This window comes from Oncorhynchus masou, chromosome 28 (assembly GCF_036934945.1).
Source record: "Oncorhynchus masou masou isolate Uvic2021 chromosome 28, UVic_Omas_1.1, whole genome shotgun sequence".
NCBI classification, from domain to species: Eukaryota; Metazoa; Chordata; class Actinopteri; order Salmoniformes; family Salmonidae; genus Oncorhynchus; species Oncorhynchus masou.
Genome location: NC_088239.1, coordinates 79,152,047 through 79,169,634, shown reverse-complemented (window position 1 = coordinate 79,169,634; position 17,588 = coordinate 79,152,047). Strand labels below are relative to the sequence as shown.

The 17,588-nt window shown below is 40.7% G+C and overlaps 1 protein-coding gene across 5 annotated transcripts; it reads right to left on the bottom strand.

Moving 5' to 3' along the window:
• Positions 1–1,467: 1,467 nt before the first annotated feature.
• On the bottom strand, positions 1,468–15,681 carry hmgcs1 (3-hydroxy-3-methylglutaryl-CoA synthase 1 (soluble)). 5 transcript variants are annotated; one of them, XM_064943507.1, is made up of 11 exons: positions 15,571–15,681; positions 13,277–13,342; positions 11,865–12,322; positions 11,443–11,568; positions 9,794–9,958; positions 8,654–8,822; positions 5,622–5,792; positions 5,140–5,246; positions 4,702–4,827; positions 4,401–4,558; positions 1,468–4,092 (listed from the first exon to the last, which is right to left on the bottom strand). In XM_064943507.1, the coding sequence occupies exons 3-11, from the start codon at positions 12,310–12,312 to the stop codon at positions 4,000–4,002; spliced, it is 1,563 nt and encodes a 520-aa protein (XP_064799579.1). In that variant the 5' UTR covers positions 12,313–12,322; positions 13,277–13,342; positions 15,571–15,681; the 3' UTR covers positions 1,468–3,999. The 5 variants fall into 5 exon arrangements, with proteins under 5 accessions (XP_064799579.1, XP_064799576.1, XP_064799577.1 ...); XM_064943504.1 differs by lacking the exon at positions 15,571–15,681 and adding an exon at positions 14,871–14,978; XM_064943505.1 differs by lacking the exon at positions 15,571–15,681 and adding an exon at positions 14,871–14,977 and having other exon boundaries at positions 1,468–4,089.
• Positions 15,682–17,588: the final 1,907 nt, after the last annotated feature.

Below are 17,588 nucleotides of genomic sequence, written 5' to 3'. Positions count from 1 at the left end.
AGTCTTTTTGTTCTGTATCTATGGACAGACCAACCCAGTCGTTCATTCTTAGTGTTCCATTGCCATACTGGCTGGCAACGTTTGTATCCCTTGCTTGCTAGATAGCTAGCCAGCCAACTACGGCTAACTTACAGTCACGTCAAACAGTGCAGCCAGAATAACAGCAGTGGAGCTTCATTTGCATTTGTTTAACTGTTTTCTAGTGACATTTATTTGGATACATCCATAACAATGAGCTAATGAGGCGCGATTTCACCTGGCATAGAAAATGTGCTCTCTCTTCCGACTAATTCATTACTATGGGTCAGCTGGAGATGAAATGTGAATATTGAAACAATGTTGCAAATGTCAGTGAGACAGACAGCAAGGTTTGTGCAAATCTCCGTTGTTGAAAACTAAATGTTAGTCTAAAAGAAATGTGAGATAATGTCTAGATGCTTTTTATAGTGGATATCAGGTTTATAAATTGCCTTGCTGGGCTGATTGCGCAATCAGATGGAACAGGGTAAATAGGCATTTTATCATAGCCGGTGGTAACTTTTGGATTATAAACTGGTTGGTTAGAGCCCTGAATGCTGATTGGCTGACAGCCGTGGTATATCAGACTGTATGGGTATGACGAAATATTTATTTATACTGCTCTAGTTACGTTGGTAACCAGTTTATAACAGCAATAAGGCACCTCTGGGGTTTGTGGTATATTGGCCATATACCACACCTCTCAGGCCTTTTTGCTTAAATAGACACCGGCTGGAATGCGGTTTTAACCAATCAGCATTCAGGATTAGAACCACCCGTTGTATAAACTGATAAAATACCATATACTGTGGTAGGACATTGGGAAGGTATAGAAGCGCAATGGAATGGAGACCATGGGGGATAGAAGGATGCTGGATTGGTCTACAAACAACAATCTGATCTAGCAAAGTGGATGGATATTCATCAAATCGGTCATGATTGGTGTATTTTAACAGGCCCACAATGTAGTTACAAAAGTCAGATTTGGATATATCTGGCTGATTTAGCTGCATAACATTTAGAAGTAGTCCCTATTCAGTTTTAGAAGAAGTGACTGCTAAATGCTAACTCCCGTTCGTATAATTTAGCTGGTTGCATAGCTAGCATACAGAAATCTGTGGTGATAGTCAAAGTTGTTTTTAACTGTAATGGTTTGGTGACTATGACATGAACATGTATTGGGTTTAACATCCACACAAGCATTATACTCTGATTTTACCTCAACATAGTGTGAAATACAAACATGTTTTATTTTTTTAACATTAGCCTAAATGTAGGCTTATTTTGCTGTGGGACAATAACGAGATTCAGGATCTTTCCTCCCACGCGTTTCCATGGCATTTTCATTGTTTTGGTTGAGTTCCATTGTCCTTTTTACCGCATCTATAAAAGGTATGGAAGTCTGGATACCCCCACCCTACAGCCATATAATAAGCAGGAAACAGCCACTTTAAATGAACATATATTTATTATTCAGTTCATCTCTTAATACATCTCTACATTGTTATTACATCATCTCTATACAGATCGTTGCTATAAAAGAGACACTTGATCAGACGCCAATTTATTTATATCTACAAATATAAATAATCTTAGTTAGTACTATACATTACCCACCAATTCATTTTTTTTAATTATCTGATCTCAGAGAAACAATGTAAACATCAGCCATACACAGATATAAACAGAGGCAACTTATCTTGGCTGTTAAAAATTAAAATATCTGTACATTATCATGAGTATAGCTATTTTCTACATTTAGTACATGCTTATTGTAAGGCTTCTCAAACTTGAGAGATTGGAAATGGACTACAACTCTATCGCCCAACAATGCAGAGGAAATGCAAAACATTTATGTGAATGAAAAAATAAGTATGCCCCCAACTCTGTTCCCTTTAAGGCTGATGTTTGCAGTTATTTCTGCCTGAGCATTTTCTGCCTGTGTCAAGATTTGGTTTCTTTACAGTCTATAACTAGTCCTATCCCTGTCAGTGTTAAAAAAAACAACTAAAAAAAAAACGTTTGACCTCGGAGAAAACACAACCCTTTCAGGACAGCATCTGGTCCCTTAAGTCTAGTAAGGAAAGACACGTCGTAGAGACACAGAACATGAATTTCTTCAACACAATAACTTGTTGGACATATTTCTTTTAAAACTGATTTAAAAGTTTCTGCACGGAGACTAAATTGACCATGTCAATTTACGTAATTCCAGGAAATAGATTTATCTGCTGAAATGTTTTCCCCCAAAAAATATTTAAGGACAAACAAGAACTCAAACAAAATGTTATTTTACATATTGTATAGATCAGAGCCTGGTGAGAATTAAAGCTCTGATAAAACGGCATGCTCAATTGAGGCATTTCACCGTTTTAGTCTGTAGTGCAATCACCGCCGCGGGAAACATTGATCACATGATTTAAACATGTTGAATTGTTGCTCAGTTGGTAAGGCAAAGAGCTTGCAACGCCAGGGTTGTGGGTTTAGATTCCCACGGGGAACTTGTACAAAACAATATGAACATGTATGCACTCACTACTGTAAGTGTCTATGGATAAGAGCATCTGCTGCTAAATTACTTAAATGTAACTCAGACCGTTCAGTCCCTCTTCCCTGATATTTGTCCATGGTGGTATAACAAAGAGTCCTAAGAGAAAACTAATTCTGACTATTAGTAGTGTAGCGGTTAAGAATATTGGGCAAGTAACTGAAAGGTCGCTGGTTCAAATACCCCAGCCGAGTAGGTGAAACATCTGTTGATGTGCCCTTGAGCAAGGTACTTAACCCTAATTGCTCCAGGGTTGCAGTCAATAACGTCTGATCCCTGGACGTGACCCCACTCTGAGGGTATCTCAGGGGGAGTTTGGATATGCAAAAAACTCATTTCCAATTCACAGGTGTGAAATAGGATAAATATAAGCGCCCACATAATTATTATGTTTCCCCTACATAGCAAATGGAAGTATTCTGAAACCGGTCAAACTTAAGGTATAGTAGGGGTGTAGCTGCTTTGTACAGCTCAGGTCAGGGTAGCCTAGTGGTTAGAGTGTTGGACTAGTAACTGGAAGGTTGCAAGTTCATAACCCCGAGCTGACAAGGAACAAATCTGTCGTTCTGCCCACTGTTCCTAGGCCATCATTGAAAAATTTGTTGAAAATTTGTTCTTAACTGACTTGCCTAGTTAAATAAAAAGGTAAAACATTACAGCAAGTTGCAACGGTAGCAGCAGCATTTGAAAAACAAACAGAGTTAAGAGGCCTCACTTCCCTTTTTATCCCCAAAGGCCTGCAGGCAGTCTTGTTCCTCAAGCTTCCATTTCCTCTTGATGCTACGAGTGAAGATAATAGTTGACTTAAGATGGGGCTTCTATTTTTCATCCCTTCTACTTTTCTTCTCCAACATTTTGTTTCAATACCCGGATTAAATAAATGTGCTATGATTTTTTTCTTCATCCACTGTTAAGTTTGCGCCCATGATAAGTAAGATAAAAAATATTTTTTAACAAAGAATTGGTCCAAAATTAAATAAAAAAAGAACTTGTTGAATTTGTTGGGCTATAAATACTTTATTTTATTATTTTTGAAAAAGGGAAATGCAAATTTATGCAAAACATAATCTTAATAGCCGAAATCTGATTTTTTCACCCTGGCTCAGGAATTATGTGGAATCTTGAGGATTTTAGTTTCAGGAATGTCTGCTACCTTGACAAACACTTCTCCTTTCCATGCATCCAATGGAACACATTTCATATAATATTACTCCCTGTTACATAATTGAGAGCAATGATGGTTGAAGATAAATTCTACGATGTGATAGTTAAATAGCTTGGTTTTACGCGGCGTTCAGCAATATGTTAGAAAACATATCTCTGAGGAGAAGGTGCACGGGGGGGTCCTCTCTGCTAGCATTATAATTGTGTTTCCAATGTCCTTTGTTGATCGTCCTCCATGTCTACCTGTACCTCACAGAGGTAAGCTTAGCTTAATGATCCCCATTGCTAACGGTGACCGCCTCAGGACCAGCTGTGGAGGCGGGGAGGCGGGGCATCTTCTTCACTGGGCTTGGGATGTGCTGCTGGGAATAAGGATGCAACACGTAAAAAACAGTTCCTGTTTTCTAATGTCACTTTTTATGTAGCTAATATAATTATTTAATATGGAACAATGGAGCTTGTTTTTTTCTGTATCTGTGTGCATTGTTATTTTTATGTGTGGTGCCTGCATGCAAACTAAATGTCTCTCAGTGACTGAGCCTCCATACAATGTGCTGCTTCCAGCCACTAGTGTATGTGTATGAGTAGTGTCTGCGAGGTTGGGAATATTATTTCATTTAAAAATTATTTTGATTTCCGATTTACGTCGAACAATACAATTGTATTGTACCTCAGTGGCTGTGGTGGAGTTGACCAGGCCAGCCTCCAGGGGCAAGTCGTCGTTCAGGGAGCGTCTGGAGTACTGCCGACGGTGCTTTTCGTCCACCCGGGTCAGATACCACGTCCCAGGGAACAGCTCCTCCACAGCGCCCTGGGGCACGTACGGTGCTGGATGGGAAAGGGACGAGCATGGCTTCAAATGAAACATGAGTTCAATAAAGGCTCAGGCCTTTCTGTGTGTGTGTGTGTGTGTGTGTGTGTGTGTGTGTGTGTGTGTGTGTGTGTGTGTGTGTGTGTGTGTGTGGACATACCTAGGTGGTGGGTCTCTTCCCTCAGCTGCATGTTTTCAGCAAACATGGCAGGTGACACCTTCCTCCTGGAGTCCAGTCTGGCCTTGAGGTCACACAGGCTGGCACAGAGCTTATCCAATCCAGAGCCTGAGGAAGGGAGATGGCCAACCAACAGACAATAAATACAGAGCCCCGGGAAAGACCCAGTACCTACTCATTCACATTTCAACTTAATAACCAATGCTCAGTCCAAAAACAACCAGCTCAGTTCATAACCCCTGGCACTAGACAATTCTCTTTCCTCTGCCTCATTTGCCCAGCCATCTAATCCAGAATGTCAAGACTAGACGGGTTAATTTCTAGTTCCTTGGAGACTAAATATCAGTGGAACCCATCTCTATTGACAAGATGTTTCCCCCATCCCATACAGGTGACGATCCCAGTGTGAGGCGAACCTACCAGGCGTGGCGTCCTGGGAGACTCGGAGGGAGTAGAGTGTGGCGGCAAACCCTGAGCCGTAGGAGAACAGGCCGATTCTCTGGCCCGCCAGGTGCTGAGGTGTGTGTCTGTCCAGGAACAAACGTGTTACACACACGCACAAACACTCCCGATGTGTGCCTCTCCATAACTATCATTTCAGCAACACTTAATTACAGTGTCCTTATTGCTACAGTACTGAGATATATCTAAGTACTGTATAACTATTGTAATAACACAATTATACTGTATTTACATTGTGCTTAGGTCATTAAGGACAATGTAACACAGAGTGATTACAAACGTTGTCACACTGTACTTTCAGACATAATTACACAGTAATAATGACACTGTTATGTGCATTTCTTCTTACTAATGACTAATTCAAGTAGTAAGTTCATGTAATAATTAAAGTAGCACCTTTTATGTAAAAATGAGTTTACTCTGATTCATACGAGACTTACTGTGCGATGACAGAAGCAAGGCAGCCGTAGACAGAGGGGGTGTACATGTTGCCGTTCTGGTTGGAGACGAGGAGGGAAGCCTTGGTCTTCTGATCAAACATCTCTGTGCTGGCCTTCATGAAGGCCTTCTCCACATCCCTGTTGAAGTAGGTCTCTTCCGGCTTCACCTCCCTGCTCAGCACATAGAGGGAAGGATAGAGCCATTTAGAGTCATATATACAGTGCCTTCGGAAAGTATTCAGACCCTGTGACTTTTCCCACATTTTGTTACGTTACAGTCTTATTCTAAAATCGATTAAATCATTTTTTCCCCCAGCAATCTATACACAAGACTCCATAATAACAAAGGAAAAACAAGTTTAGAATTTTTTGCAAATTTATAAAAAAATAAAATTAAAAAAATCACATTTACATAAGTATTCAGACCATTTACTCTGTACTTTGTTGAAGCACCTTTAGCAACGATTACAGCCTCGAGTCTTCTTGGGTATGATGCTACAAGTTTGCACACCTGTATTTGGGGAGTTTCTCCCATTCTTCTCTGCAGATCCTCTCATGCTCTGTCAGGGTGGATGGGGAGTGTTGCTGCACAGCTATTTGCAGTTCTCTAGAGATGTTCGATCTTGTTCAAGTCCGGGTTCTGGCTGGGCCACTCAAGGACATTCAGAGACTTGTTCTGAAGCCACTCCTGTGTTGTCTTGGCTGTGTGCTTAGGGTCGTTGTTCTGTTGGAAGGTGAACCTTCACCCCAGTCTGAGGTCCTGAGCACTTTCATCAAGCATCTCTCTGTACTTTGCTCCGTTCATCTTTGCCTCGATCCTGACTAGTCTCCCAGTCCCTGCTGTTGAAAAACATCCCCACACCATGATGCTGCCACCTCCATGACTCACCGTAGGGATGGTGCCAGGTTTCCTCCTACAATCTTGGTTTCATCAGACCAGATAATCTTGTTTCTCATGGCCTGAGAGTCTTTAGGTGCCTTTTGACAAACTCCAAGCGGTCATGTGCCTTTTACTGAGGAGTGGCTACCGTCTGGCCACTCGACCATAAAAGGCCTGATTGGTGGAGTGCTGTAGAGATTGTTGTCCTTCTGGAAGGTTCTCGCATCTACACATAGGAACTCAGGAGCTCTATCAGAGTGACCATCGGGTTCTTGGTCACCTCCCTGACCAAGGCCCTTCTCCCTCAATTACTCAGTTTGGCCGGGCAGCCAGTTGTAGGAAGAGTCTTGGTGGTTCCAAACTTCTTCCATTTAATAATGATGGAGGCCACCGTGTTCTTGGGGACCTTCAATGTTGCGGACATTTTTTGGTACCCTTCCCCAGATCTGTGCCTTGACACAATCCTGTCTCGGTGCTCGACGGACAATTCCGTCGACCTCACGGCTTGGTTTTTGCTCTGACATGCACTGTCAACTGTGGGACCTTATATAGACAGGTGTATGCCTTTCCAAATCATGTCCAATTAATTGAATTTACCACAGGTGGACTCCAATCAAGTTGTTGAAACATCTCAAAGATAACCAATGAAAACAGGATGCACCTGAGCTCAATTTTGAGTCTCATAGCAAAGGGTCTGAATACTTATGTAAATAAGGTATTTCTGTTTTTATACATTGCAAAACATTCTTAAAACCTGTTTTCCATTGTCATTATGGGGTATTTTGTGTAGATTGCTGAGGATGTTTAATTAAAAAAAAAAATATTTTTAGATTAAGGATTTAACGTAACACAATGTGGAAAAAGTCAGGGATCTGAATACTTTCCAAAGGCTCTGTATTACAGAGCCGTTTACATGCTATTCTGGGGACAAACTGGAACAGCATCGCATTTGAGATTTTTGGAATTTATCATGCTCTCACCTTTGTTGTTGTAATTGTAACGCCCTTATTATGTAATTGGTCTTTTTTTGCTGCGTTTTTGTGAAGCAGTGCTCTCTGGGACTTCCCTATGTAAATAAAGGTTCAATAATATTTAATATTTGTATTCCAACCAGGAGTTATGGTAATCTTGGTTGGATTATGTTTGGAAGACCGTAATTACTTGAATAAATGTGCCATTTTGGCTTCCGAGTGGCGCAGTAGTCTAAGGCACTTCATCACAGTGCTAGAGGCATCACTACAGACCCTGGTTCGATTCCAGGCTGTATCACAACCGGCCGTGATTGTGAGTCCCATAGGGCGGCACACCATTGGCCCAGCGTCGTCCGGGTTATGGTTTGGCCAGGGTAGGCCGTCATTATAAAATATGAATTTGTTCTTAAATGGATCGGACCCTTTTTTTTCAATTTGCGCCTAAAATCACATACCCAAATCTAACTGCCTGCCTGTAGCTCTCGACCTGCAGCAAGGATATGCATATTCTTGATACCGTTTGAAAGGAAACAGTTTGAAGTTTGTGGAAATGTGAAATTAATGTAGGAGAATATAACACATTAAATCTGGTAAAAGATAATACAAAGAAAACATGTCCCACTCATCATCTTTGAAATGCAAGAGAAAGGTCACAATGTACTCTTCCAGGTTGGGCACAATTTCAATTTTGGCCACTAGACGGCAGTGTATGTGCAAAGTTTTAGACTGAGTCAATGAACCATTTTATTTCTGTTCAAAATGTTGTATCAAGACTGCCCAAATGTGTCTAATTGTTTTATTAATACATTTTCAAGTTCATAACTGTGCACTCTCCTCAAACAATAGCATGGCATTCTTTCACTGTAATAGCTACTGTAAATTGGACAGTGCAGTGGGATTAAAAATTATTTAAGCTTTCTGCCCATATCAGATATGACCTGGGAAATGTTCTTGTTCCTTACAACCTCATGCTAATCACATTAGCTCAACCGTCCCGCGGGGGGGGGGTATCATGTAGGTTTTTTTTAAACTGAAGTGCCTAGTTAAATAACGGTTAAATGTTTATTCATTTTAAATTGTATATGTGTGTGGGAATAATATATCTATGGTGATTTATGACCAATCAAAAAGTAGTGCACTACGTAGCTAATAAGGTGCAAGCCTAACGGTGGTGTTCTAACCTGAAAGCCTCCAGGCCACTGAATGGTCCAGTCTCTGTGTTGGACCTGGGGTGGCTGAGGAAGTCACTGAGCACCAGACGGGCTAAGGACTTCTGCACCAGCTTGCAGTAGGGAGAGTGGAACACCATGTAGCCAAAGTCCTCCAGGCTGAAACGCTTGTCCACACCCTCTGTGTAGAACATAGGACATGTTTTGAGCCAAACTGACCGGTGTCTCAGGAAAGCCAAGACCATCATCATAGAGCTCAGCTACCCGAGCCACTGTCTGTTCTCTCCGCTTCAATCATTCAGACGCGGGCAGTATTTGAGCATCGTGGCAAAAACTGTAAGACTGGCCAATAGCTTCTACCACCAGACCATCAGGCTGCTGAATAGCCACCACTAGTCAGCTACCTGCTCCCCCTGTCCCCCGCAACCCTGTGCATGTAACTAATGAACTCATCTAATTTAAAACCAAATACACCGTTTTACCCAGATGGTCAATGATAAAAAAATGAGTAGACTGGGGTAAAATACAACAGTATCAAATACTTTTAAAATACCCAAGCTATCTCAGGAACAGCAGAAACAATGGACTAGTCCCAAACTATAAACTAAGACAAGCACACCTGAAATACACATAATGGAAGTATTTGAAAGTATTTGGCATAATGTATTTGACCCAGGTCTGCTAGAAAGGCCGTACCAAGAATTCAATCAAGCTCATGGTCAGATAAGTTCCATATTGATATTGACAGTGGGGGAAAAAAGACAAGCTTTGGTTAAAATGGTCTCTGATACTACAGAGGTGGGTGACACAAGGACAAACTATTCAGGATCACTGTCCAATCTTGTAACTAATCTAAATACCCTCTGCGATGACATTAGCAACACGCTACTTTCACTAAACCAATTTCAGGCCGCAGTGGAAATGAACCTTAGTTAACTACTTAAGACTATAAAGGGAACTATAGGCCTGGCCTAAGCTCACTTTAGCTACTTAGGATTTAGCCTAAAGTGTTTGAATTAACCTGAGTGTTTGAATTGACCAAGGCCTGTTGAAAAGGTATGGTGGATGCATTGAAATGAACAATGTTGTTATCAATTTTTTTAAACAAGCAATGTGCATCTTACAAATTGTACAAATGCTAATTTCTCTCACCTCTTTGCCACTGTGCATGGATCTTGTTGCGGTAGACAGAGTAACAGCGATCTAACGCGCTGAGGTAGCACTCGATAGACAGCTTTCCGTCCACCACAGGGTATTCTGATGACATGTCTGGCTTGTAGAAGTCGTAGGCGTGCTGCATGTGTGTACCCCGCAGACCTGCAAGGTCAAACATGACGCACCATTTTATTCCATGTGTAACTCTGTTGTTGTTTTTGCTGCACTGCTTTGCTTTATCTTGGCCAGGTCACAGTTGTAAATGAGAACTTGTTCTCAACTAGCCTACCTGGTTAAATAAAGGTGACATTTAAAAAACTTTTTTTTTTTAAATCACCCATTGTAGAGCAGGGTTGGGGTCAATTCCATTTTTAATTCTAGTCAATTCAGAAAGTAAACCAAATTCCAATTCCACATTTTCCTCATTGAAAAGCATTGAAGGTTTGGCCAGGGTAGGCCGTCATTTTAAAATATGAATTTATTCTTAAATGGATCGGACCCTTTTTTTTCAATTTCCGCCTAAAATCACATACCCAAATCTAACTGCCTGCCTGTAGCTCTCGACCTGCAGCAAGGATATGCATATTCTTGATACCGTTTGAAAGGAAACAGTTTGTGGAAATGTGAAATGAATGTAGAAAGTAAAGCAAATTCCAATTCCACATTTTCCTCATTGAAAAGCATTGAAGGGAATAAGAATTTCAGAGGCAGTGTAAAGTACTTTTAAGTACTGCTTACGTAGTGTTTTGGGGTATCTGTACTTTACTTTACTTGTTATATTTTTGACAACTTTTACTCCACTACATTCCTAAAGGAAATAATGTACTTTTTACTCCATACATTTTCTCTGACACCCAAAAGTGCTCATTACATTTTGAATGCTTTAGCAAGACAGGAAACTTGTCTAATTCACGCACTTGAACATCCCTGAACATCCCTGGTCATCTCTACTGCCTCTGATCTGGCAGACTAACTAAACACAATTGCTTAGTTTGTAAATTATGTCTTGAGTTTTGAACTGTGCCCCTGGCTATCTGTGAATGAATATAAGACATTTTAAATGATTTATACTTTTACTTTTTATACTTAAGTACATTAAAACCAAACACTTAAAAAAATACTTTTACTCAAGTAGTATTTTACTGGGTGACTTTCACTTTTACTTGAGTCATTTTTTTTTTTTAAAGGTATCTTTATTTTTACCTAAGTAGTAAAATGTGGTACTTTTTCCACCACTGAATTTCAGTGTACTTCCCGAATTGACCGGAATTGTTTTGGAATTGACCCCAACCCGGTTGTACAGCATCACATGAATTCAGACAGAAACTGGATGAATGGCTGGCTATCTATGAGATGGAAACGTACTGGCGGTGTCTTTGACGCATGGCTTGTTGAAATGTAAACAAAGCTGTGTATTCGTCAGTAAGATAAGCAGTGAGTGATATTGTGTGTATGTATGCATGTGTGTGTACACACTTGTGTGTCAATACAATAGGTCTGAGGTGTACTGTTGAACTGAATGACTTAAACAAACAACAGAGGAACTGTGTCTATAATAAACAGGATTAGGGGGGGGGGGGGGCGAAGTCATCCTTTAGTCAGCGTGTCAACATCAACTATTTACACACAGTAGGATATTGACCTACCTCTGTCAAAAGCCAGTGGGGCGTTGGGCCCTACCAACATGGCTATCGCACCGGCGCCCCCTGTCGGCCGGGCACTTCCTGTGGCGTAAACTGCAATGTCTCCTGCCACCGCCAGGGCATAACGACCTGCAGGGGGGCAGAAAGAGACAGCAGTAAGCAGACAGGTAACACAAGTACTGAATATTCTTTATGAATAACAGATGATTTCTTCTCTCATTATGGACTGATACATTTGATTTACGCTTATTCTATTGTCAGCATACTAAGTCTAAGGTAGGTCCATTTAGAGCCAGTGTGTCAGACTTAAGAAATACGTCTTGTGTGTTCTTCAGTCAAATATTTAACTAAAATAGACAGTCACACACAGTCAAACACACCGCACTTGAGAAGGTCAACAAAACGTTAAAAGCAACGCCTCTCACCGTCCCAGGAGCTAGACTCCACCCAGTTGACGGCGTTGAAGAGGGCGGCGGTGCCCCCATAGCAAGCGTTGGTCGTGTCAATCCCCTCCACGTCCGTGTTGCCCGATTCCTCGAACAGCTGCATCACCACCGTCTTCACCGACTTGGACTTGTCGATGATGGTCTCAGTGCCCACCTCCAAACGGCCCACCTGGTTGTAGGAGAGGCCATTCCTTTCCATCAGCCGCTGGACCACCGTCAGGCAGAGGGAGTTGATGTCCTCGCGGTCTGAGCAGAAGCCCATACGCGCCTGGCCTAGGCCCACCGTGTACTTGCCGGCCGACACGCCGTCAAACTGCTCCAGCTCGGCCTGGTCCACGTACTGTGAGGGAAAGTAGATCTCCAGGGCGATGACGCCCACATCTTTGGGCCACGTGGCCTCGCCGTTGGCTGGGGCTGATCCAGGCATTCTGTAAGAGCTGGTTGGGACAGATAGAAGACAAGGATGAAGTGAGGTTTTAGAGATGTTAATATGGGGAGATTTTTATTCATGGTGGAATGTGAGGTCAGTAGGTTGATAAGGGCTGAGAATTAAGTGCAACAGAGTAGTTCACGTCGTTATCCAGACCAGGGGGCGCGAACCAGGGACCTTCTGCACAAAGACACTTAGCAGTCTAATAATTCTGAAGCTGTTAAGAATAGGGCGGCAGGTAGCCTAGTGGTTAGAGCGTTGGACTAACTGAAAGGTTGCAAGATCGAATCCCGGAGCTGACAAGGTAAAAATCTGTCGTTCCGCCCCTGAACAAGGCAGTTAACCCACTGTTCCTAAATAAGAATTTGTTCTTTACTGACATGCCTCGTTAAATAAAAGGTAAAATAAATAAAGAATGACTGGATGATGATAATAAACAACAATGGAGCTAAAATAGCACAAGTTGGAAATGAACAGCAGTTTCTGGTGGGATTATGTTTCATGAATAAGGATGTTTATTTGGGAGACCCGTTCGCGGTTACTAAGACGGTGACAGACGAAGTGGGAAAGGTGGAGTCGGGTCAGATTGACCAGGAGTGGTATCATAGTGATTACATGTGTATTGAAAGAGCAAGAGGAAAAAGCTTTGTGGCTCTTTAAACTTTCAACGTGGAAAATTACGATTTTCAGAGTCGGGCTCCGAATAAAAGGTGTCATCTCTGGCGACTCGCTGGATATCGAGGCTTCATGGTTTAGAGACAACATGCTGGTAATAGTTGGGCAATGTCAATTAACCTGTACTACGAGCTAATGTACAAAAACTATTTCAATGTTATAAAATGTAAAACCTTTGGCCACCGGTCAAGTATTTGCAGAGAGTTTATCAGTGTTGAAGAGTCTGAGGATGCAGAATGCTGCAATTGTGATGGGAATCACATTCCAGATTTCACTGAGAATTCACCTGTTTGGGTGAAGGAGGTCAATGTAGCGAGGATCAGGGCTGTCGAGTAGGTCTTCTATGCGGAGGCTGTGAAAATTGTTGAGAGAGTAGAGAATATGAAGCTATGGCAGTGGATAACCAGCAGTCTATTGATGTCATTCATCAGATAAAAGATTCTGAAATATTAATGGTGAAGGTGGATTTGGTTGCGTTAATTGTACAGGACAGACTACATTTTCAAAAAAATCTAAGAGACTGGATATCATCGTGAGAGCGGCAAAAATATTATTGGATCTTCAGTACTTCACAGCAGAAACATTGCAGGGAATACTGTTGGAAGATCAGTGGTGTAAAGTACTACTTAAAGTTTTTTTTGGTATCTGTAAATTGCTGTTTATATTTTTGACAACCTTTACTTAATTTCTAAAGAAAATAATGTACTTTTTACTCCATGCATTTTCCCTGACACCCAAATGTACTCGTTACATTTTGAATGCTTAGCAGGACAGGAAAATGGTCCCATTCAAACACTTAGCAAGAAAACATCCCTGGTCATCCCTACTTCTTCTGATCTGGTGGACACACTAAACACAAATGCCTCATGTGTAAATGATGTCTGAGTGTTGGAGTGTGTCCCTGGCTATCTGTAAATAAAAAATTTAAATATATATTTTTTATAATCTTTTTTATTTAATTATTTTACTAGGCAAGTCAGTTAAGTCAAGTAATTTTGCTTAATATAAGGAATTCGAAAGGATTTATACTTTTGATACTTAGTTATATATTTCAGAAATTACATTTACTTTTGATACTTAAGTATATTTAAAACCAAATACTTTTAGAATTTTACTCAAGTAGTATTTCACTGGGTGACTTTTACTTGAGTAATTTTCTATTAAGGCATCTTTACTTTTACTCAAGTATGACAATTGGGTATTTTTTCAACCACTGTGGAAGATACTCCCCCTTCTCAGGTTAGAGCCTGTGTAGGAATCTGAGTAGACAGTTTAAACTGACTGAAGGTTTACATTGGTTTGTGGGGGAAGTCTGAAAAGCATACCAGCCTTCTTCCTATTATAATTTTTATTTTTGGACTACATCACAAAAGGTGCATTGACGCCACCTACTGGATGGGGTGAAAATTGAGCGACTTTAACGCAGAAAAAAAAAGGAATAGGGGAAGTGTTGATCATCAGGGAAGCAAACAATGTGATCAACAGATGTCTTGCAGTAGTGAGTAATTGCGCTAGCGTGCTTTACGCGAACCATTTCCTCTATCGTCTCCTTTTTCGTGATTTTTTTTAGCTAGCTAACGTTAACTGGCTAATAAAAATCCAAGAAAGAGAGTTGGATTGGCTAATGTTAGCTAGCTAATGTTAGCTCTGCAAGTCCATGGTTGGTCTGCCATCAAGTGTGTCAGAACGACAATATAGTGGAAGAGGATAGCCATAACAGGGCTAACTACAGCTACAATCTCTACAAGCCATGTATAATCCAATTCGAGTTGATGACAGCTAGCTAGCTACGTAGGAAATTCGATTACAAGCTATGGCAAAAATATGTCTGTAAACATCGAGAACATTCACAAAACCATCGACGATAGGTATCATCTTACCTTACAATCATAGGGTAATGACAAGATGTCTGTTTGCTGTCCTTAGAGGCTAGCTAACCAGATCATAAGGTCAGAACTCGATGTGACCACAGTCGGACGAAAGAGCGGACGGACCAGCTTCCGTTTCGAATTCTTTGAACAACCGTTCGACGTTGAATGTTACGATGTAGCACGCTCGTTCCTCTCGTGTACCACGTTTGTTACTTTGTAATAACAGTGGTACTTTGTAAAATGGCAACAGCTGACAGCACGATATGCATCCAAGATTAGATTTAGGATCTACTCTACTAATACCATAAAATAATTTGCAATTTAATTCAGCACCCCTCAGCAATCTAACTTGGAGCAAAATTGATATGCACCTAAATGAATAGTCGTCTAGGCTACTAATTTGGAGCAACGTTTCTTAGGCTATATCAATTTAGATTACCTTATCAATTTTGACTACAAAGTAGATAACAGAACACTGATGATTTATCCATCACAGACAGAACACTCAGTTGACCATCTTGACCCTTGTGTACAGAAGCCTAACTTGTATCGTCACCTAAGTTTAAAATAAGATGTTCCATAAAACCAACAATTGGTGTAGCCTATTTAATAGGTATAATTACTTTTACAGTAGCCTGTACCGCTATAGCCCAGTATACCATCGTGTGGATTGGAGAAAGGCAATCCCGTAATCAATCTGTGTACTCACCTTGAAAAAGTAAGTGGTCTATCACTTAAATTATATAACCAGCCAAACTTTAGTCCCTTAACACTTTCTTGGTAGTAACGAATGACTTCAACATGCAAAACATCAACCCATTTATATATGACGAGTGTACTGTACCTGTGAACGACACCCCGTTTTCCAAGTGCCGAATACATGTCCAATCATAACAGAGATCCAAAGTTCTGAAGTTTCGGCATTGCCCACCCCTTTCCGTATCCGACCAATCAACGAGAGGTAAAGAGAGACCATGCGCCGCAGCAGTCGAAGCGGTTCAATGGGGTGAGTGAATGACGGTGTATGGTGAGAGAGTACGGACCAATCAGGGAGCACGTCTGACTGCTGGCGAGGTAGTCAGAGACCTCCAGGCTCGAATCCGCGAGGAAGCTGAAGTGTCTCCTTGACGACCAGGGGCTGGGTGGTCACGTGAATGGTATTGGTGGATCTCCTCATCCTGCCATTGATCATGAACTTTCCTCTTTTCTTTCTTGATTTAAAAGGAACACTTATACAACCGATTCTTGTTTGGCCGGGGTAGGCCGTCATTGTAAATAAGAATTTGTTCTTAACGGACTTGCCTAGTTAAATAAAAAGGTAAATAATATATTTGGGGAAAATGAAGTAAAAATATACACCATGTGCTTGGTGGCTAGGCTACTGAGATTGTTTCTACAATAAACCCAACAGTCAGAATAAAATATAATCATGATATTCTAAAATAATAATATTTTATTCAATATATGTTGGAAGAATAGGCTAACTTAGACGACTTTGGCATATCTGGGAGGTTTTGTTGGTAAAAAATTGCTTCCATATTCAGTCAAAACTGAGTCCTTATTTAGGCCTTGGTCAAAGAGCAATATATATTTATTGGTCCTATCTTGCCCAGAAAGTGTTCAATGTCCTGACCCAACCAACAAAGTTGTTTCCCAAGTAAAGTACTCAAGCAACCGGTGCATAAAATATTTCGTAGCATGAAATGTTTCTTGTATGTTGGGACAGTGTGCTGACTGCATGGTGAATTTTAAGATTACAGTTTAGAATGCATGTCTTTGAAAATGATTCTATAGTATGGCTTGCTTGCTGTGGGGTTGCCATTGCTCTCACAATGGGAAATAGTAACATACTGTAATACTGTAAGTGAACCCAGTGTACTTGATCATCATTTTCTCTGAAACCAAACCAGTGACAGTTTACCAGGTGGTGTCACTCATATGCTTTACCGCAATCCGAGAGCTAGGTTTTTGTAGATAAAGAAAAGCTCTGATTGTGTGCTTTTAGTAGCCTATTGATCATGTTAAAACTAAAACCTCTAAAGCTTGACACCTTTCAGTAAATGTTGGTTGAACATAACAATAAAGTCTTAGGGTTTTAGATGTTAGTGAGTTAAATTGTAGTTACATCTTTGTTTTTATGTTTGTTTGATTGGATCTTTTCCTACTTTTTCAAGGATGCATATTTGTCCTCTTTAATGTTTGCAAATTTATCAAAGAATAACCAACGAGTAACGACCCTCCCTTTAATGTTCATATTGTTTAAATATCTATATGTAACAGGGTTAGAAAATGTCCCTGTTCAGTGGCTTTCACACAAAATGTATTGTTTTTCATGTGGCAAGAGTGACCTCAATTGGTATAGTGTGATACTGCAGTTCTGTGGTGACATCCTGGTTTTTGCCATCTCCAGAGCCCGTTTTCCCAAAGGTACCTGCAGGATTTCCCCAATAGGATAGGATTGAATGTTAGAATTGGGGTTTTCCAGATAGGGATAAGGATTTGGTCATCCAATCTCACCTTTAAAAATCAGGATTAAATGTTGTTTTTGCTTTTTTCAAAACTCAAAAAAAAAGGTAGTGATTAGGATAATTTTGATCCCAAAAATCTGGATTATCTCAATCCCACAGGAAGGGTGGATTCAGGGTGGCACTACAACCTAGACATTGCTATGTAACGAAAGTGAGCAACTGAAAACCAAAGGCTCATTATATTAAATTGACTGCTGTA